At 45.3% G+C, this 22,375-nt stretch overlaps 1 protein-coding gene across 1 annotated transcript; it reads right to left on the bottom strand.

Moving 5' to 3' along the window:
• Positions 1 to 20,116: 20,116 nt before the first annotated feature.
• C8H6orf15 (chromosome 8 C6orf15 homolog) lies at positions 20,117 to 21,726 on the bottom strand. The gene is made up of 2 exons (XM_014837906.3): positions 21,585 to 21,726; positions 20,117 to 21,347 (listed from the first exon to the last, which is right to left on the bottom strand). Exons 1-2 carry the CDS (start codon positions 21,667 to 21,669, stop codon positions 20,305 to 20,307), a joined length of 1,128 nt encoding a protein of 375 aa, XP_014693392.3. The 5' UTR covers positions 21,670 to 21,726; the 3' UTR covers positions 20,117 to 20,304.
• Positions 21,727 to 22,375: the final 649 nt, after the last annotated feature.

The raw sequence follows: 22,375 nt of genomic DNA, 5'->3' as shown, positions 1-22,375 counted from the left end.
ACATGGCAGAGTGACTCCCATATTCTACTCTAATGGGTGGTTTACTCCCTGGAGAGTTGAACCATGCCAGGGAGGTACGGGAAACTAGACTGAAAATAGGAGGATTAAGTAAAAGTCTGAATATAAAATGGCAAGGCTCCTGGTCTTCTTCCCCCAGTCACTTCTGAGAATTCTGGCAGCTGGACTTGCCCTTGGAAGAATAATAGAGAAATCCCCTCTGGGGAGACTGACCAGACCAAGAAAAAATCTACAAACACCAGCAGCAGGAGGGTTGTGGTGGTTATTAAGCTTTTATCACTTAGCTTCAAACTCACTCTTTCTCGTTTCCGGCTAGCTCGCTCTTAGGCATAGAGGGAGACTTCAGGGCATGTCCTCCAGCCCTGACTCGCTCCTTCGTGTTTGCTTCCCAAATCTTCAGCATCACTACAGCGGTAACATTGATTCCAGCAGCACTCGTTGGTCTTAAACTGCAGTTCTTCCACACTCCCAGCACCAGCCAGGCCCCCTCAGAACTCTGAGATCCAGCTCCACCAGCCCCTCCTCCAAGATTCTACTAGTCCATAATGCCGACATCTTTCCTGTTCCCCCAGCTTTAGGGATGGGTAGCCGCTTCCTGTACATTCTGCCTCTGCGGTACCCCCGTGCTCCTTTTTGCCTTTTTAGATCTCAATACATGATTAACAATTCTTTATATAAAATGATCTATTTAAATACATGGAGTTTATTCTTTCACCCGACTAGACCCTGAATCAAGGGTCTTTTGTAAAAACTGTCCAGCTCAATCCCACTATAGTGGAGCCCACAGAAAAACCCCACCCCCACACGTGGAGTTTCCAAACAGCTTAAAATATAAGCCAAAGATTACTGAATCAGTTTCCAGTTGGGAGACAGAAGCCAAGCCCTAATTTGAACAGGGAGAGTTTAATATAAGGAATTACTTGACTGTAAAGAGGAGTAACAATAAAGATGCAAAGAGAACCTAAAACATACCCTAGGACTGAGGGAGTGTATCCAAGGGAGGACAAACTCAGAGGGGCGGCCCGGCTCCAAAGCTGGATTCAGATCCCACTGGAGAAGCTGCGGTTGAACCCTCTGCAGGGCAGACAGTTTCACTGGGATGCCCGGACCAATCCTGTCCTTTGGGGAGAAGCGGAGAAGGCACACAGGGAGTCGGGCGTCAGGAGCCCACTCACCACGCAAGTCCTGGGGCATGCAGTGTCCACGTCAGGACCAGCTCCCTGAGGGACTGCACACTTTCAGCACGTGGCTGAGGCAGAGCCCAATAGATGTCCCAACGAGGCCATTGATGGGCCTGCAGCAGGAACATCAAAAATCAAAAACCTCTGTTTGTTGAAACCCGGAAGTCCTCCTGCCATGTCCCTCCAGCGCCCTCTACTGACAGAGCTTCATTTTGCGCTCGCGGCACAAAAGAGAAATGCTTACAGCTCCATTATCACAACTCAGTAAGAGGGTGGGTTTTCAGTTGAGGGGCACATTGATAACCAGCACAGCCACCATGTGATGAAAGCCACTAACATGCAAGATGAGGATTGAAAATGTGAGAATGAAGACACTTCAAAGAAATAGAGAGAATGCAAAGGGCCAAATAATAAAACTCAGTGAAACTAACATTTTCATAAAAATAAGAGAAAATATTGTCCATGATAAAAGAACAAGAGGCTAGGGGCTGGCCCCGTGGCCGAGTGGTTAAGTTCGCGCGCTCCGCTGCAGGCGGCCCAGTGTTTCGTTGGTTCGAGTCCTGGGCGCGGACATGGCACTGCTCATCAGACCACGCTGAGGCAGCGTCCCACATGCCACAACTAGAAGAACCCACACCGAAGAATACACAACTATGTACTGGGGGGCTTTGGGGAGAAAAAGGAAAAAAATAAAAATCTTTAAAAAAAAAAAGAACAAGAGGCTAGTGGGAATGCAAACTGGTGCAGCCACTATGGAAAACAGTATGGAGATTTCTCAAAAAGTTAAAAATAGAAATACCTTATGACCCAGCCATCCCACTACTGGGTATCTATCCTAAGGACCTGAAATCAGCAATTCCAAGAGTCCCATGCACCCCCATGTTCATCGCAGCATTATTTACAATAGCCAAGATGTGGAACCAACCTAAGTGCCCAGCAACTGATGATTGGATAAAGAAGATATGGTATATATACACAATGGAATACTACTCAGCCATAAAAAAGGACAAAATCGTCCCATTCACATTAACATGGATGGACCTTGAGGGTATTATGTTAAGCAAAGTAAGCCAGACAGAGAAAGATGAACTCTATATGACTCCACTCATAGGTGGAAGTTAACATATAGACAAGGAAAACTGATTGGTGGTTACCAGGGGAAGGGGGGGGGGAGGGCACAAAGGGTGAAGTGGTGTACCCACAACATGACTAACAATAATGTACAACTGAAATTTCACAAGGTTGTAAACTATCATAATCTTAATTTTAAAAAATGAAAATAAATAAGTAAATTTTTAAAAAAAGAACAAGAGGCTATAAAAACGAACATTCATAAAAAGTATTTTTAATTAAAAATATTATTTCAAAGCAAAAATTTCCATAGAAGTATTAGGATTTAAAGTTGATGAACTCTCCTAAAAAGAAGCAAAGAATAACGAGATGGAAATGGTATAGAAAATATATGAAATTAGATGATTAAACTGGATGAGTAATAGAATTTTTAGAAATAACAAAGATAAAGAACAGAAGGGAGAAAATTATCAAAGAAATAATTCAAGAAAATTTCCCAGACCTGAGAGACATAAGATTCAAAATTGAGAGGAACCATTGAGTGTCTAGCAAAATGAGTGAAGTCCAAGGTATGTCGTCATGAATTATAAAAATCTTAAGGACAAAGAGAAAAATCCTAGAATTGTTTAAATTGTTCAAAGAGAAAAAACAGAGTTAGCCCTGATGGCCTAGTGGTTAAAGTTCGGCATGCTCCACTTCAGTGGCCTGGGTTCAGTTCCTGTGCGTGGAACCACACCACTCATGTGTCAGCAGCCATGCTGTGGTGGTGGCTCACATAGGAAGAACTAGAAGGACCTACAACTAGAATATACAACTGTGTACTATGGCTTTGGGGGAGGAAAAAAAAGAGAAAAAACAGGTCACATAAAAAGGATCAAGACTCAGATGGCAGGGGACTTTTCAACAGTGACACTTTTTGTGTTCTACAAAAGTGAAGGGGTAGATCAAGAAAGATGAAGACGTGGGATTCTCCAAAGAGTGAGGTGAATGGAAACCGCAGGATGATGCTGAAGGGATGTCCCAGGAGGTGGCTTTGCAGGGGACCTAGGGATCAACAGGTCCAGATTGGAACAGGAGTTTGGGGCTAAGGCCTTGGGAATAAAGAGAGTTCCTTTACCTGGCTACAGAAGGACATGTCCAAGAAAAAGATGAAATTGATTATCATGCATTTGAATGGAGAGGAAAACTACACTGTTAGAAAATTTGGTGACAAATTTATAGACAAATGATGAAGGGAAAAGCTAGCAGATCTGTATTGTTCTGGCTACCATTCCATAAGGCTCAGATAAGAACTGTCTCCTTCAGCCCTTCTAAAGATTTCAAAAGTTCCTAATACCCTTTGTAAAATCCCTTCCTTTTTGATGTACCTAGAGTAATCTGTATTTCCTGCACTGAACCCTGACTAATGCAACTTATTATTAAAAAATACTGAAACAGCACATAAAACATTGAGCAGCTTAAACTAGTTTTGCTTCCATAAAACAGGCAATTGATTAATCAAATCTTGCTCAATAACAGAGATGGCCCTACACATGTGTCAGGTGGGAACTCATGGCCTCAGGGATGACCCCAGAAGCAAGAATCTTCAGAAATGATGCCACCTAGGCCCTTTAGGAAGTGAGAAGTCCTTCAATAAGGAAAAAATCCAGCTTCCAGCAGCCCAAGTAGCTTGATTACCATAGATGGACTGATTCGAGACTAGCCAATCAGCTTCAGCCCCAACTCCTTAAATTTCGCCTGGAGCCTTGGATCGGTGAGACAGAGTTGAGAGCCTTGCCTTCTGTCTCCTTGCTGATTGACCTCTCAGTAAAGCCTTTTATTTTCTCAAAAGCCAGCGCCATTGTATTGGCTTCTATGTGTGTCAGGCAGTGAGCTCTTGCTCAGGAACAATAGGAAAACAAAAACCAAAGGAGCATTGAAATGTTTGCATCTAGCAAGAAAGAATTAGAGAAAGGGAAAGGTGGCACAAGGGACCACAGCTTTTTGTTGTCTTGGTAGAACTTTTTGCCTTTTAAAATTATATACATGTATGAGTTTGGTAAAAATTTAAAATAGTCAAATAAGCAAAAACTCATTTGGGAGATAATACACAAAAAGCACTAAGACATATACTGGGTTAAAAAAAAAAACTTCACCCTCCATGCAGACTAGGTCTTCTTTTTAAAAGTGGCATCTGAGGGGACAGCCCCATAGCCAAGTGGTTAATTTTGCCTGCTCTTCTTTGGTGGCCCAGGGTTTCGCTGGTTCGGATCCTGGGCACAGACATGGCACCGCTCATCAAGCTATGCTGAGGTGGTGTCCCACATAGCACAACCAGAGGGACTCACAACCAAGAATATACAACTATGTACAGGGGGGCTTTGGGGAGAAGAAGAAGAAGAAGAAAAAGATTGGCAACAGATGTTAGCTCATGTGCCCATCTTTAAAAAAAAAGTGGCATAAACTATCATAAGTTTAATAAAAAGTAAAAAAAAAGTGGCATCTGAAACATTCCTACATCCTGGAAAATTTACAAATGTGTAATAGGGACACCTCTCACAAATTTATAAGCCTTTCAGTTTTTCCTTCCAATGTATTGTAGATTGTCTTCATTTATCCCTTTCCCCTACTATCCCTGACACTTTCTTGTAAACACATCAACTCACATTTCTAGCAGACACTCAAGTAAATTTCTGGGCCCTACCTTCTCTACCATTCCATCTGCTGCTCTCCTCTCTGACTTCTCATAGCCCTGCAGAAACCCAAGGCTTCCTTAGCCTGGTGCTAAAGAGGCTGCTGTGCTCACAAATAAGCCTGTGCCCCTGGGGACCAAGGAGATCCAATATATTTTCAGTCTCCCTCAATCTTGGCTTGTGCCCAAGAGAAAGGCAGCTGCTCGTGAGGTTTCAGACTCTCAAGTGACTCAGCTCTCCAACAGTCAGGGCTCTGTCCATATACCCTCCTCAATTTCACCTTCCAGACCATGCCAGATGTTGGTCAAGTCTTCAAAGAAGAGACGACCAAGATCCTAGCATCTAAAATCCTTCATCAGCCACCCACCAGCTGCTCTGGCCCTGAGGGACATGGGTGCGGCAGACACTGCAGGCAAAATTCGCTCTTTAGGGCTGGCGCCATAAGAATTGCTCAGAGTCTCCCCCTGCTGGTGAAGGACGCTTGGATCCTTTTTTACAGGCCCAAGGGCGAAGGAGTCACAGGACATGTGACAGGGCAACTACACATCCCTGCCTCTTGTCTAGGCAAACAGTGGTTGAGATTACACATGTTCACAAGTCCAGTTCACTAAGGTAGAAAGCCACGATAGAGTCTGGGGCCAAAACCTCAGGAATAGAAGGAGTCCCTTTTCCTAGAATATCCTCAAATTTTTAATAAGGACATATTTTTTAATGTCCCTCTTTTTCCTCCTCCTTCGTCTTCTCTTTTTGTTTTGAAATAATTATGGACTCACAAAAAATTGCAAAAATAGTACAGAGATGTCCCATGCACCCTACACCCAGCTTACCCAATGGTGACATCTTGCACACTACATTATCAAAATCAGGAATCAAGGCATTTTTTTTCCTCAGTGCATTGTTACAATAGGCAGATTTGCTACTCGAAACTCCAGAAATCTCTATCATGGCTAACGAAACAGGTTCACAGTTTTCAAAGGGCTTCCCTTTGAAGAGGAAGCATTTTGAGTCCAATTCAAGCCAACTTTTGTGGTGCAACAGTGCAATTTTCTGGTCTAGTTTGCTTGTGCAGAGCTGAGAGTCAGTGGAGAGACAAAACCCAGAAATGCTCCTGCAGACTGTCACCACAGAGAGTAGAACTGTCAGATACTAAAGGATAATGCAGGGACCAGTGACCTCAGCAGGGCAGGGGTTGAAGGGCCAGTGCAGGTGGTTATGGGAGAAGTTATCTGGATGGTTTTTAATGAGGGACACCTCACTTAAATGGATTTCCTGATGCAATCAGATTTAGGTGATGGAAAACATCACTAAAATAGAGCAAACATCAGTACATTCCAGGCCCTGAGAGTAATCAAGTCATTTTTCATGGATGAAGTTCCTTCTAAGGAGATACACTCGTCTCTTTCAAGAAGGTGGGCACAGAAGCAGCGGAACTCTGGCCGTATGCGTTCAAGCTCACAGGAAGTTGTATCGTCGCCCCGCCCCCCGCCCCTGCTCCCTCCACCCCCAGCGGGGAGCTCGCTGTGAGGGGTCCTGAGGGGAGCTCCTGGGCAGCAAGCTAAGACCAGGCCCGTTTCCTCTCCGACATACGCATCATGGCCTCACCTACAGTGTCACGTCCCCTCTGAGAAGCTGCTCAGAACGGATAAAGGCCCCAGGCCCTGGGCAAGTACAGCTAACACCCCCAGTGTGAGGGTGAGAGTGGAAGGGAAGACAAGGAGACTAAAGAAGCAAACGAGAAGGAAAAAGAGGCAAAGGCGAGGAAAGAGAAGCAAGTGGCAAAGGAACGGAGAAGGGCGTGTGAGGAGGAGGTCACGGGGGAGAAACAGTGGAACAAAGCCAAGAAGGCGGCGGCGCTGGGGGGGAGAAGCGGCGACACCCAGACATCCAGCTCCTCCTCCGACTGTCAGGTCCTCCCCTCGTGGGGTCCGTCCCGAAAGCCTTCGCTAAGATGGCAAGAAAACAAAATCCCCTCAGGTGGGGGCACAGTGCTGCTCTCACTTGGGCTTCGGAGACTGGAGTCATTTGGGGAAGATTGGGGGGGCAGCCTGGAGTCAGGAGGAAGGGAAGCCAGCAGACACCGCTTCGGGCCTGTCCGTGCTCAGCCGCTGTTCCCTAAGAGTGATGTACTATTCCCAGTGTTGCCGGTCCTGTGCCTGGAAGCCAAGCCCTCCGGATTAGCAGAAGGTTCTGTAGAGGCTGCCCTGCGGTCCCCGCCCAGCAGCACCCCCAGGGAGGGCGCGCACGTGGGTCCGTGCGTGGGGGGAGAGGAGGATGGGGCAGGGCTCCAGGCAGGGGTCATGACCAGGATTATCGTCGCGAAGGTCAAATGAGGTCAGGGATCTAAGGCTTTGCAGAAGTGAAAGGTGACTGTTATTTGTTGCTACTCTGCCTAAAGGAGAAATCCGAGTGGCCCCGGGGGATTCCGGTTTGCAGTCTGTCGCTTATTTATTCAAGTGGAAGAAAATCTGAAGGTGGTGGAGATCTAGTCCTTAAATCTCAAAGAGCATGGGAGAAGAAAGGACGATAGGGGAGGCATTTAGGGGTCGCTGCGAGCTGAGTCACAGTGGGAAAGAAGCTAAGACCACAAGAGATCTTGAGCTGGGCAGGGACTTCAGCAACAGAAGGAGGAGGAGATGGAGATGGAGTCCTGGCTGATACTTTTAGAACTCGGGGGCTCAAATAGATTTAATAAGAGCACAAGTGTTTGCTATCATTCCACGCGGTTGCCGCCTCCTCCTGCTCAGACAGCTGCCGAAAGGCTGGTTCCTGGATCACGCTTCTCCTGCGTCAGCCTGCCCTCTAGTGGAAGACGGCGGTGTGACAGGAGCGCGGCTCTTCCCCACTTCCGGTCTTCAAAATGTGAGTAATCGTACCCACCTCGTAGAATTGTAGAGAGGATTTTGACGACTATAGGCTTGGCACTAATGGAAGTGGATTAGTTGTAGCAGCTGTGCTAAATGATTTACATGACTCATCTCGTTTAATCCATACAAGGAGGGAGGCGATTATCTCCATTTTACAAATAAAGAAACAAGATTTAGAGAGCTGCTATAACCTGTTCCAGGTCAGCAGCTACAACCACCAGAATGCAGTGTGTTTGTACAATAAACCGCCTGGTCCTCTCGGTCTCTCCCTAGTGCTGCTTCCTGTCTCTTGTCTTGTCCTGAGAAGCATTACAAATGGGTTTACCTCCTATAAAATGAAGCAAGAGAATTGGCTGCCCTGTGTGTCTTGCCCCGGAAGCTCCCTTCTGAGCTCTAGAACAATCCCTACCCCAGAAAAGAAACTGGGACAGACGCAAGATATTGCTGCATCTCTGGTTTAGGGACCATTTAGCTCCTGAGGTGGAGTATTCTTGCCCACTCTCTAGGGTGCCCACCCTTAGTAGCAAGATTCCTGGAAGGGAAAGGCCAACTACCAATCAGAATGTTGCTTGGTGGCCAAGAAGTCAGAGTCAAGAGAGGTGGATATTTGGGGACTATTTCATCCAGGTCACAGTAAAACCTAGTCCTGGAATAAAACATTATATTCATTTATGTGAGCCTTGTTTTAAACATAATCTAAAATAGCTTAAACACAATAAAAAAATTATGACAAGGGAAAATGAAGAGTTAGAGAAATCAGATAAAACCAAGAGTGAAGTTAGTATAAACATCATGCTGGGAGGAGGGCCACACATTTGGAACTGAGCTCTCTAGTGGCCAATTCAGAGAGGGAAAATCAGTCATTACATGGTGCCCAGTGTCCATAAAGGAAAAAGAGAAGAGTCTCAGGAGACACACAGTTGTTCCTTTTCCTGAGACCGGGGGTCCCTGTGGATTGGAAATGGTGTTATAAAGTGAACAACATTACAGCCACATCTTTACCATAAATACAAGTTTCATAGGATTCATTCATTTCTTCCAGTGTCACTCTAACAGCTGCGGCACCGTGTTCAGGCAGAATCAGTCCGATTGTGAGCAGTGCCATCCGTGTGCCCGTGCTGTTGGTCCAGCTTAATCCAGGGAGAGAATCTGGTATAATCATGAAGTAGGTGGCACACGTATTCTTCCCTCAAACTGACATAAGGAGTTCCTCTCTCCACCCAGCTTTTGATGTGTAGAGTGTGACTGTGCGTTCAGTGTTGTTATACACTGGACACGGCAGCCATTTGGGGCTGCTGATTAAAAGTAGGTTACAACTGAAAAACTGCTCTTGGCTGGAGCAGGCCTGTCTCCCCACAAGGAGCAAGAACTAAACAGCTCACTATTCTTGGCCCTGGGACACCCTCTCCTAGATCCTATAACCCTCCCACCCTGCCCTTTCGGCAGCCACTTTCTTTCTTCAGAAGGGGCCCAGTACCATGGACTCGATTTTTTTCTTCCTGAGTCGTAGTCCCCATCCAGGCATGCTTCCTGCGATTACCCTTTGACTGGACTTCATTCCTCCCGAATTTCCTTAGCACCATCTTCAATTCCTTCCCCAGATGTGCCTCTCATTCACTGTGTGCAAATTCACCCCAACTAGCACTCATGGGTGATTAACTTCCATCTAACTTCCCAGGAAGCCCTTTACTAGCTGTGTGACTTTAAGCAGGTTATCAAACCTCTCTGAGCCTTACTTTCATCATTTATAATGTTGGTAAAGCCTACCTTGGAGAGTTGTTTTGAATTAAATTGTAATAGTAGTAATAGCAGCAAAAGTTTATTGAGTTTTTATTGTGCCAGACACTATGCTCATCGTTTAACATGCAAATATTTGGTTGAGTCATCTCAACATCCCTTTCAGATGAGAACTCTGACTATTCCCATTTTATAGATAAGGAAACTGAGGCGTAGAGAGCTTAGTGCCTGGCCCATTAGTTGTAGCAGTTATGACTGTAATTATGCAATGTCATGAGAAAGGCACGGGGCAAGGGAGTTCCATGAGGGGTCAAGGAAAACTTGTACAAGGAGTCATTTGCAGATGGGTGGCTTTTCTGCTGCTTGGTTTGGTTTCTGTTTTTGTTGTAAACCTAGTTCTTGGAAACTATGTGTATGGTTGCAAAGTAAAAAGTTGAAAAGCTTCCAGCACCAGGGAGTAACTAGTGAGTACCATCCTGACGGAAGTCTCTCCTTGCGTATACTGTGTAAAAAAGAGATCAAGCTGTTTGTCTATATTATTTCATTTCTTCTAGTAATATTTTGTCTTTCCTGATTTTCACTGAAAGGATTGCCTTCAGCCCTTCCAGTAGTTTAAGCATGGACCTTCCAGTTCTAGGGGAATTTATGGTTAGCCTTAAATTTTTAACAGAGCTATTTAAAGTTATATTTTTATTTAACGTCAAAGACTGATCAGTATCTGTAGTCTTTCCCCTGAACCAAAAATGCTTTCTCTTTTCTTCCCTCCTCCTGTTTCCTCTACTGTAACCTCCCAGGATTCCCCCAGGTTTTGTTAAAATCTTCTGCAACTGGAGTCTCAGTGGTTGAATGGACCATTTAATAAGCAGAGAAAGAGGAGGTGGGTGGATGACCGGAGCAAGGCTGCAGAGCGGCCCAGGGCTTGAGGACGGCTGGGCGGGGCTGGGGCCTGGTGCGTGCATGCCTTCACTGGTTCTGCAGACATCCTCTGAGTTCCACCAGTGGTGTCTGCCCAGCACAGAGGAGGACCCAGGGGTGAGGGTGAGGAGTAGAGGAACCCAAAATGTGGAGAGGCACCTGGCCTCACAGGAATGACCTTCCGTGTGGGCTCCAGGCTCTGCAACCAGTCAATACCTTAGCAGAGGAGTGGTGTGACTAGAGCTGACTTTTTAAAATTATATTAAAATACGTATACAAAATTTACCATCTCAACCATGTATACAGTTCAGTGTTCTAAGTATACAGTTCAGTAATATTCAATATTTTCTCACTGGTGTGCAGCCATCACCATCATCCAGCCCCATAACCCTTTTCATCTTGTAAATCTGAACCTCCATACCTAGTAAACAATAACTCCCCACTGTCCCCTCCCCCCGGCGTGAGCTGACTTTTAGGATGGGCTGGAGCAACAAGGCCTGTGGGCATGAGGCCAATTAGGAGATTCCTGTAACCGCCAAAGCAGGAGGTGATGAGGATCTCCATGTGAGAAAGAAGGGCAAAAACAGGAAACAAGGTTCATAATTAAACAAAAGCACCTCCCTGTGCATGAAGCAAGCACTGTGCCAGGCCCTGCGGGACTATCTGAGGAGTCATTTCCTCTCCTGGTGACTTGCCCAGCTGGAGTCAGCTCCTGGCACGTTTGAAGCACCTCCATTCAAGGTGTCGGCCACCTCCTTCTGAGAGTAGTGAGAGAGAACCTAGTCCATGCCTCTCTCCTTGCTTCTGGTAGCCTCAGACATCCCTTGGCTCGTAGATGACGTTATCCTTGTGTCTTTGCATCATCTTCCCTGTGTGTGTCTGTAACCAGATTTCCCCCTCTTTATAAGGATGCCAGTCCCATTGGATTAAGGCCCACTCTAACGACCTCATTGTAACTTGATTACCTCTGTAAAGACTTTATTTCCAAATAAGTCACATTCTTAGGTACTGGCGGTTAGGACTGCAACGTACCTTTTTGGGGAGACACAACTCAACCTGTAACAGGGTTGAACATGGTCTCACCCCGAATGACTGTAGCTCAAGCAGGTCCCAGCCAGGTGAGAATGACAGGTGGAAAAGTCACTGAGCACCTTGTCCTCTCCCAATCTGATGACTTCAGAATCTGTAGAGTGAACTGGCTCCCGATTCACTGGCTTCTAACCTCACCTCACCTGACTGCTGCCTAATTTCGACCCTCCCCACACCTGCATTGGCCTCCACATGTGCCTTCACTTCATTCTCGCACACAACCTGGTCCACGATCTGTTCCCTCCTTCAGTCTCTTGGTGATATTGAAGGTCTTCCTGGTTAACGACACACGCTCTCTAATAAAAGTGGGATCAATAAACATATCATCTTAAATGATAAAACTTGGTATAAATTTTCTATCTTAAAAGAGGCCAACAGAAGAGGTAGCATTTTCAGTACGCTCTCCTTTGGACCCCCAGCACCTCGCCTTTGGTTTCAAATACTATTCCTCACTTAAAGAAACTAGGACCCCTTAGAATGCAATCCTTAGAGGATAGCTGATTCCATGTCTCAGGGAAGGAAAGAATCAGGCCAGGATTTGAATGTTCTGTTGTTGCCAGAAAGCAAGGATGCCTTCAAGAATGTCAAGGAACGTCTCTGAAACTGTAAAACTCCTGGAAGGTAATATCGGTAGTACACTCTTTGACATCGAACTTAAAAGGATCTTTTCAAATACTGTGTCCTCTCAGACAAGGGAAGCAATAGAAAAAGTAAACAAGTGGGAATTCATCAAACTAAAGAGCTTCTGCAAGGCAAAAGAAACTAGGATCAAAACAAAGAGACAACTTACCAATTGGGAGAAAATATTTGCAAATCATATATCTGACAAGGGGTTAATTTTCATAATATATGTGGAACTCACACCAATGAACAATAAGAAAGCAAACAACCCCATCAAAAAGTGGGCAGAGGAGATGAACAGACATTTTTCCAAAAAAGATATACAGATGGCCAATAAACACATGAAAAGATGTTCAGCATCACTAATCATCAGGGAAATGCAAATCAAAACTACACTAAGATACCACCTTACACCTGTTAAAATGGCTATAATTACTAAGACTAAAAATAACACGTTGGAGAGGGTGTGGAGAGAAAGGGAACCCTCACACACTGCTGGTGAGAATGCAAACTGGTGCAACCACTACGGAGATTCCTCAAAAAACTAAAAATAGACCTACCATATGACCCTACTATCCCACTACTGGGTATCTACCCAAACAATTTGAAATCAACAATCCAAAGTAACATATGCACCCCTTATGTTCATTGCAGCATTACTCACAATAGCCAAGACATGGGAGCAACCCAAGTGCCCATCGACCGATGATTGGATAAAGACAATGTGGTATCTATATACAATGGAATACTACTCAGCCAGAAAAAAAGACAAATTCATCCCATTTGCAGTAACATGGAAGGACCTAGAGGGAATTATGCTAAGCAAAATAAGCCAAACTGAGAAAGACAAATACCAGATGATTTCAGTCATATGTGGAATATAAACAAACACATGGACAAAGAAAACAGTTCAGTGGTTACTGGGGAAGGGGGGTGTATGGGGGGGAACAGAGTGTGAAGGACAGCACTTATGTGGTGACAGACAAGAAATAACGTACAACCGAAATCTCACATTGATGTAAACTATTATGAACTCAATTAAAAAAAAAAGAATGTCAAGGAACGTGCTAAAAAGGACAGAGGAGCCAACTTAAAGGAACTCCCATTGTTCAATGTGAGACAATTGAGCATGAGAAGAAAGATGATGAGGGGCAGGAATGATAATTATGGTTCGTTGAAGTAAATTGAGGCTGTAGAAGGCCATGATATCATTATGGTACTCAAAAGGTAGAAGTTAATATAAAATACACAAAAGATGCTGTAATAGAAAAGGATGGAGTTTCAAAAAATTGATTTTAATAAAAAGGGATTTGTTACTGTGTTTCTTCTATCAATTATGTGTCTGTTTATAAAGCAGGGATAGGTGCTTACTTTCAGTTATGTAAGCAGAAAAGAAAAACGGGGGATGGTGAGAAAGCCAAGCAGCCCCACTCTATGCATGAACTTTAGTAGAAATAAGAATGTCTGACAAGGATTGCTGTCAGAGGCAGTAATGAATGAGAAGGCGTTTCAATAGTAGGGACCAAGACATTAAATTAAACAAAAAATCACTAAAAAGGAGAGCTAGCAAAGTCCTCATCTCCTAGAAGGTTATTAATCTAGATTGCCCTACTAATTGTAATAAAATACAAATAAGGAATGCATAAGTGTTAATAATGCTAATAGATCAAGTCAATATATCTTAATAAAAAAATATCTTATGTAACACTGGTCAGGAGAGATTCTTTAAGTGTGTTTTATTAAGGGGAGAAAATGGGTTGCAAAATTCTAAAATCTATGAGCTTAAAAAGAGTCTCAGGGGCTGGCCTGGTGATGCAGGGGTTAAGTTCGCATGTTCCTCTTCTCAGCGGCCCAGGGTTCACCGGTTCGGATCCCGGGTGCAGACATGGCACCACTTGGCACGCAATGCCAATAAAGTAGAAGAAGATGGGCATGGATGTTAGCTCAGGGCCAGGCTTCCTCAGCAAAAAAGAGGAGGACTGGCTGTAGTTAGCTCAGGGCTAATCTTCCTCAAAAAAAAAAAAAAAAAAGAGTCTCATTATCCAGTGAGATAAAATTTCACATCCGCTAGTCTGGCTGTAATAAAAAGACAGGTAATAACAAATGTTGACAAGAATATGGAAAAATTGGAAGCTTCATACACAGCTGATGAGAATGTGAAATGGTGCGGCGGCTTTGGAACACAGTCTGGCAGTTCCTCAAAAGGTTTAACATGGAGTTACCACATGACCCATACATTCCACTCCTAGGTATATACTCTAGAAAAATGAAAATATATGTCTATACAAAAACTTGCACACAAATGTTCATAGTAGTGTTATGCATAAGTGGAATCAACTCAGAATGGCCGTCAACTGATGAAAGGATAAATAAAATGTGTTGTATGCGTACAATGAAATAAAAGGAACTGGACAATAAAAAGGAACGAAGTCCTGATCCTTGCTGCAACATGGACGAACCTTGAAGACATTGTGCTCATGGAAAGCAGCCAATCACAAAACACTATATATTGTATTATTTTATTTATATGAAATGTCCAGAATGGGCAAATCCATCATAGAGACAGAAAGTAAGTGGCAGTTGCCTAAGGCTGGGGAAAGCAGGAGTGGGGAGTGATCGTTAAGGGATACGGTATTTCTTTTGGGGATGATGAAAATGTTCTAAAGTCAACCGTGGTGATGGTTGCACAATTCTGTTAGTATACTAAGAACCACTGAATTACGGATTTTAAATGGTCAAATTGTATGGTACGTGAACTAATATCTCAAGAAAGCTGTTTTAAACAGTTTTATTGACTCAATAGTCTTTAATTAGAAGAAAGAAAAGAAGAAAGAGAGAAGGGAGGAGAAGGAAGAGGGGAGGAAGGGTGAAAGGAGACAGAGTGGCAGCTCATGCTGATGACTAGCAGCCCAGACCAGATCCGAATCATGAACTGTGCAACCAGCGCTCAAGTCCAGCCAAGACCCAAGTGGTTAAAATGCAGATCCTAAGATTATTGAAAATCCAGAATGGTATAAAAATAGCAAATACTGACATTCTAGAAAGGTAACCCAAGAATAGAAGAGGAAAGAGAAGGAGAATGAAGAAATAAGTTTAAATCCATGGCACCAGCCTCTTGTAACTGATTTTTCATGGAAGTGATCAGTTTTGTAATCATTATAATAACTTTTACATTTGTTTACTTCTTAGGAAGTTTAAGACACTCAAGAGAATCTTATATATCAGACGAGATTTTAGTTAAATGCTTAAATTAGTTTCAGTGTGAAACAATATTTAATGTTTGAATAAGTTTGATTTATTAAATCCTTAAGTTTTTATGTAGTAGTTGTGTAAGTAGTATGTAAATAGGAGAATGTTGTTTAATACTTAAATGTTAATTGTTTAATAAATTCATAAAGGTAACAAGGTTTACATTACACAGAAATGCCTTAAAGTCCTTTAGACAATGACAGTGTGTCCCAGGAGGGGAGGAGAGCCTCAGTTTGCAGGTTGGGGACAGATGGTTTAGGGTCCACTAACATAGTAGATTGGTTTTATCTCTCTAGGCTCATCATCTTTGCCCCTGTTAATCACCAACAGAGTTGGTTCTTCTGAATTCAGCACATTACAGTGTCTCAGTGAACAGAGAGCCCCAAAGCAATGGGTACAGGAGAAATGGGTTTTGATGGGGTGAGGCAAGAGGGAAAGTCCAGCGCTTGGGACCAGCGGTCAGACCCAGTCAGAGGGGAATGCCAATGGGTGGTCCTGGATCACCAGGGAGCGCAGGAAAAGGATATGGAGAAAGGAGACAGGGGGACAGCGGGAAAGGTGCTAAAGAAAACAGCTTCCAGTCCATCAGTCATGACTGCCATCCTGACGCCAAGAAGGACTAAATGGTCTCGAAATTACTTCACAGCTTGTTTCTACCACCTTTCCACGGAGGGTTGTGCCTAGCTGGAGACTATCTGAGACCAAAAATTCTTTCATATCGGCCTCTCCCACTCCTTTGAATAAACAACAGCTATAGCACCAAGTTTTACTACCACCTTAGGATAAACCATATACACCCCATCAATCGATATGGGGCCAATAAGAACCCCTAGAACAGCCATTGCTACTGAGAATGTGAAGATGGTTGTTCGTACCCTCGCCACACCCACGTCTCTGAGACCTGAAGCAGCCATTCTCCTCCCACAAACCCTCCATGACCAGGATATTCTGTAAGTGGGTAGATCTATAAGCCCTGGTGGGTGATGGATAATCTTGAAGGTTTGTGAGTTCACTCTTGGATGTGACAATATGACCTTGTAAAGGTGAGTGCCCCCTGGATGCGTTCACCAGTTTCCTGCCAGCAAAAGGAGAATAATGACCTAGAAAGAGATAGGAAAAGGACAATAGGGGACATCCTTCCAACTGAAAAATAAGAGGAACACAAGAGGTAGGCATTTGGTCTAGAGAGAAAGACAATACCAAAACCTGACGGCTGGTCTTCAGGTGACGTGAGAAAGGACTTGTCAGAGGAAGGACTCCAGGTGGTGATTAAGCTGTCGGGCTGGAGAATCTCACTTTCCACTGCTCTGTGCAGTTTGCCCACCCGCGCTTGCAGTTTCCAAATTGTACCATCACCAAGCTCCACCTGTCACTGGCTGTGTGACCTTGGGCAAGTTACCTAACCTTGCTGAGCCTCAGTTTCCTAATCTGTAAAAAGGAAACAGTAAGAATAAGTACATCCTAGAATTGTTGTGAGAATTGAAATAACCCTGTAACACATTTAATTCGTGGTAAATATATGATAGAAGAAGCTATTGCTATCATCACCAGGAGTGTGTGTGTGTGAATGAGAAACATCTGACTGAGTGAGCTCAGTTTGTTTGACGAATGAAATATTTAAATGAGAAGCCACCTCTCTTCCTTTTTTTTTTTTTTTTGTACTGAAGACTCGTGGCCTCATGCGGTCTTTATTGGCCTCTGAACCGTTGAACTGCCCTTTGCTTTGCTTTGTCCCAGCCTTCTCTCTCTCTCTTTTTTTTTTATAAGATTGGCACCTGAGCTAACAACTCTTGCCAATCTTCTTTTTTTTTCCTGTTTTTTCTCCCCAAGTCTTCCCAGTACATAGTTGTATATTTTAGTTGTGGGTCCTTCTAGTTGTGGCATCTGGGATGGCACCTCAGCATGGCCTGATGAGTGGTGCCATGTCTGTGCTCAGGATCCAAATTAGCAAAACCCTGGGCTGCCAAAGCAGACCACAAGAACTTAACCACTCGGCCACGGGGCCAGCCCCGCAATGCCCTCTTCTTGATCTTGGAATAATTCTCTTGAGTGCAATTCCCAGTGGGAAGCATCACATCAACCTTAATGATCAACTGTGAAGTCAAATATGCCATGTCACCAGACCAGCCTCCACTGTGGGGCTAAAAACTGTCCTTCTGTGTGATCCCACCAGGACTGCCTCACTGGGACAAGGTACTGCTTTATAATCATTCCCGTATAATTGCTCAGAGTTTTCCAGTCTCTAATGCACTTTGTCATTATCTTCATTGAGCTTCATAACAACTCTGTGAGATAGACTGGACATCTGCCTTCATCCCATTTCAAAGATGCCAAAACTAAGGTGCACAGGAGTGAACGACTAGCCTAAACTGATGTGGCAGAGAAGGCTGTGTGGACACACAGGAGGGGAACCTCAATCTTCTGACGTCCAGACAAGTCCTCTTTATATTGCAACACCTTCCCTCCTAGGATAGAAGAAATGACTCCTGCTACTCCATCCACCACTTCCAACAATTAACTACTAATAAATATGTAAAAATCAGTACATTAGCAGCAACTCCCACTGCAAACCTTAGGACCTTTATTATGTCACAGAATACCAACCCATTCTCTCTCTCTCTCTCTTTTTTTTTTTAGCAACAACTGACCTTAAGGCAAAGACCACTCTGATGGGGCTGGCCACAGGTACCCAGGACCCTCCATCAGTGCCAAGTACCAGACAGATACCAGACAGACTTCACTCCATCAGCTCAGTGTCACCTCTGTGCAAGCCGTCGTTCACTTCTCTCCCTGGGCCTCATTATCTCCACCTGTAAAATGGGCCCAGCAGTGACTACCGATGAGATCGTTGTGGGGATTAGCTGGAAGGGCGTATGTGAAAGCACCTCATCCAGAGTCTGGCATATAATAGCTACTCAGCAAAAGTTAGATGGGTTTTTGTTAATTGCATATTGTACTTGAACACTCCCTAGACAAATAATGAGAAAAATTCAGTTTGAGTCACTGACTCTGTCACTTGTTCATATGTAACCTTGTGTAAATTGCTTAATCTCTTTGAGCCTCAGTTTCTTTATCTTATAATGTCTTCCTCATAGATGGTAAGGAGGGTTAAATGATAAAATATGCAGAGGATTTGATGAGCTGAGAAGAGCTTCACGGGGCTTGGGAGGAGGTGTCGGTGAAGCTCTAGAAGGTCACAGCAGGAGAACAGATCTGACTCGGCATGCAGCCGTGTGACTCAGGAATAAAGTGGAAGAAGAGAGAAAACAGGAGGCTCAGAGAAAGAGAGAGAGGGTTCGTTGATCCACTGTGTTTGCTGGGTGCCAACCTTGATCCAGACACTGTCCATGGTGCTGGGGGTGCAGCAGTGAACCAGCAAAGTCCCTGTCCTGGTACTTACACTCCAGGAAGTAGTGCAGAACAGGACAGAAGTGCTGAGACAGAATTTAAATGTGCAAGTAGGAGTGACTAGAGAAAGGGGGTGACCGGAAGAGGGACTGAGAGAAATGAGACTCCAACCCTAAGAGGATGAGCGTGGGCTTATGGAAGAGACAGGGCTGAAAACAGAACCGCCTGCTGCAGGACAGGGAGAAACCGAGAGTCCAAGGTGGGAAAGAATTGGGTGAAGAGGTTGAGGTGATAGAGAAGGGAATGTGGTTGGTAATGGGAAAGTATCCCAATAAGGAATTCTTGGCACAGGATGGAGCATTATGGCAGACACTGGGACGGGAGAGTTTTCTCTGAGAACATCTACCTCACACTCAGACAGGTAGCTCCCCGTCCCTCCAGTTCTGGTGTTTATCCTCCTCCTACTTCCTGCCCCACAACCTGCCCAATTCCCAGGACCTGGAGCAATCTTCAGGCTTTGCAGAGGACACGTACACCTGGACCACTTCGGTGAACTAGGCACCAGGAAAAACATGGATGGGCACCAGGAGCACACCCTTCTGAAAACCCCATCACCCCCAGCTGGCTGCTGCTAACTTCGGTCTGCACTTTCTTAGAATGACCCTCCTCAGCCTCACTCCAATTCCTGTGCAACAATACCGAGCTCCTGGGAAAACCAAAGGGAAGGCAGAGACACAACCGTGTGACCAAAAGAAGAGACTGTGTCATCACTTGGGAATAAAAGCATCAAGTGCAGCCGCAGGTAAGATTGTTGGCTCCAAGGTTTTTCTCTCCCTTTCCCTTCTCCCTTTCCTTTCTTCCTCTATTGAGGTCTGCTATTTATTCAGCAAGTGTTCAAAGTCTGTGGTTCTCTGGGGCACAATGTGCCAAGTGATGCATGTAAGGGAGGAGATCAATGCATCCTCTGCTTTCAAGAAGCTTGCTTTCTTGGGAAGAAAGGATAAATAAAGACAGAAAGACTTTCTTTGACTCTCTGTTTCTTTGTGAATCAAAGAATAGTCATTCCCCACTTGGCCCTGGTACCAACGTCCTGGACCTCATCCTTCCCTCTCCCATCTCAATTACTCCTACTGCCCCTCCTCCCCTTTTCAGATCCAGAACAACTCTGGAACCAGCTGTCCCACCTGCCCCGAGTGAGACCATGAGGCTCCACACCCAAACCCCTAGGCTTTGATCTTTTGCAAAAGATGGGGACAGCAAGAGAGCATCTTGAGGACCCTACAGGAACATGGGGATGAACAAAACTCACTTCAGTTTGCCCCCAGAAATAAAGACACTGAGAAGGAGCAGATTCAATAACTGCTGTGTTTATTTGAAACCATCATGAGGGGAGCAGGGGGTGCAATGAAAAGTGGAGATGATGCTAGAAAACATGCTGACTGAATCTTGATTTAGCTCACACTGCAAGAGGAAGGAGCAGGACTCCCTTCTCTGACTTCCAACCTAGGGTTTTCCCTCTTTGTCATTCTCCTAACCCCACTATGACTGAGGGTTTTGAGGATTGGGGAAGCCAGCTGGGATGTTCCAGGAAGAGCCAGGGGGATTGAGAACTCTGGGAGGAAATCGATTAATAATACCTGGCTGTAGATTAAAATTCCCCCAGCTGCCTCCTGGATACCGATTAATACTCCCCCAGCTGCCTCCTGGATACCGATTAATACTCCCCCAGCTGCCTCCTGGATACCGATTAGTACTCCCCCAGCTGCCTCCTGGATACCGATTAATACTCCCCCAGCTGCCTCCTGGATACCGATTAATACTCCCCCAGCTGCCTCCTGGATACCGATTAATACTCCCCCAGCTGCCCCCTGGATACTGATTAATATTCCCCCAGCTAGTACTTGGGCATTTATTATTGCCCCAGATTCCCACAGGGCATGGCATGGGCCTTGTTCCCCACCCAGTTCCACGACCTCCACCTCCCCAGGACACACTGGGATTCAGGGTCCCCCAGGGGTGACCAGGCAGAAGCGGCTTTCGAATCCTGTTGATGAGAGACCAGGGTGGGCGTTGGGCAAGGATTTGTTTCTGGTCTCCCAGCACATTAGAACGGGATAATGGTCTAGACTCAGAGTCCTGGTGGAGGGGTGAAACCTCAAGTGAGGGGTCTGCAGAGTGTGAAGAGGACCCTGCAGGCGCAAGACCACTGTCCAAAGGGAGGGCAATAGCATTGGAAAGGAAAGACAGTTCTTCGGGCAGCACTTCTCCCCCATCGTCCTCGACTGCACCAGCCATCATTGACCAAAGATCCTCAGAGGGCCAGGAATCCACGGAGGGCAGCTCCTCAGATGGGGGCCACCTCTGAACCTCAGAACTTCCTGCAGGTTGGAAGCTGTCTGATGGAGAAGCATTGGTCTTCAGAGGAGCCCTTGCTAAATCGTTGGACCCAGGGTCGGGTTTGGACTGGGGATGTTCGGAGTTGGAGAGGCTGGCCAAGAAAGGTTGTCCGAGCAGAGGTGAGTTGGTCCCCAAGTCTTGGGGAACTTTCTCCTTCATTACACTGATGCTCCGGGCAAAGAGGCCTGAGGGAAAGGGAAGAGGAGGCCACCAATGGACGCATGTTTTGTCCCAGTGCCCTCACTTCCTGGATTCTCTGATTCCCTTCACTTCAAGTCTCTTCACTTCCCCTCTGTGAACTCTTACTTCCCCCAAGGACCCAAGTGTGCACCCTTCTGCCTCTACCCATTCCCTCACTCAATTCCGGTCCCCCTGAGGCCCCCAGTGCCTTCCTGCCCAAGAGTTGGACACAGCCTCCATACCTGGAAGATGAAGACAAACCAGGAGCAAGCCCAGAGGAGCCCAGCTCCGTGCCATGCAGCCCTGCATCTTGCTCAGCTCTAGCATCTCCCACAGCCCCAAGACATCCAGCCTTTATCCTGTTAGTGGGGCGGGGGACAGCAAAAACAGGCTGGGCCAGTGGTTGTGGAGACAATAAACTCTACATTCCACCCTCGTTCCTAATTCAGTCTGTGGCAACAGGTGCCATTTGAATGTCCCAGGGAAGCTGGGTGTTTGCCGCCCTGGCTCCTTTCCTCAAGTTCCCCACCCCTTCCTGACCCAGGTGTCCTGGCTCACAGCTCATCATGGTTGCAGCCCTACCATTCTCTGGGTCCCTATGCCAAGCACACGAGGACCTTCACCCTTGGGATCCCCATCTCCATTGCTTTCTCAGCAATAGAAACATTTGGTTCTCATCTCTTTCTCTTTGGGATCCAGATCATTCTCTCCCAGCACCCCTTTCTCATGCACCCCCATAGCTCCTTTGCCTTGACCCCAACCTGCAGGAGGTTCTGGGTACATAAGTGGCCCCCATCTGAAGGGCTGCTCCTAGATGAGACTCTGTATTTAGGGAAATAGACCTGATTCCCATTCTTCAGAGATGATGGTGTATTAATGTCCCATGGCTGCTGTAACAAATTACCACAAACTTAATGGCTTACAACACAAATTTATTATCTTACAGTTTTGAAGAAAAGGAGTTAAAAATGAGTCTCACTGGTCTAAAATCAAGGTGTTAATAGGGCTATGTTCCTTTCTGAAGGCTCTAGGA

The sequence above is a fragment of the Equus asinus genome, chromosome 8 (genome assembly GCF_041296235.1).
Source record: "Equus asinus isolate D_3611 breed Donkey chromosome 8, EquAss-T2T_v2, whole genome shotgun sequence".
Lineage (NCBI taxonomy): Eukaryota > Metazoa > Chordata > Mammalia > Perissodactyla > Equidae > Equus > Equus asinus.
This window is presented reverse-complemented; position numbering and strand designations above follow the sequence as displayed.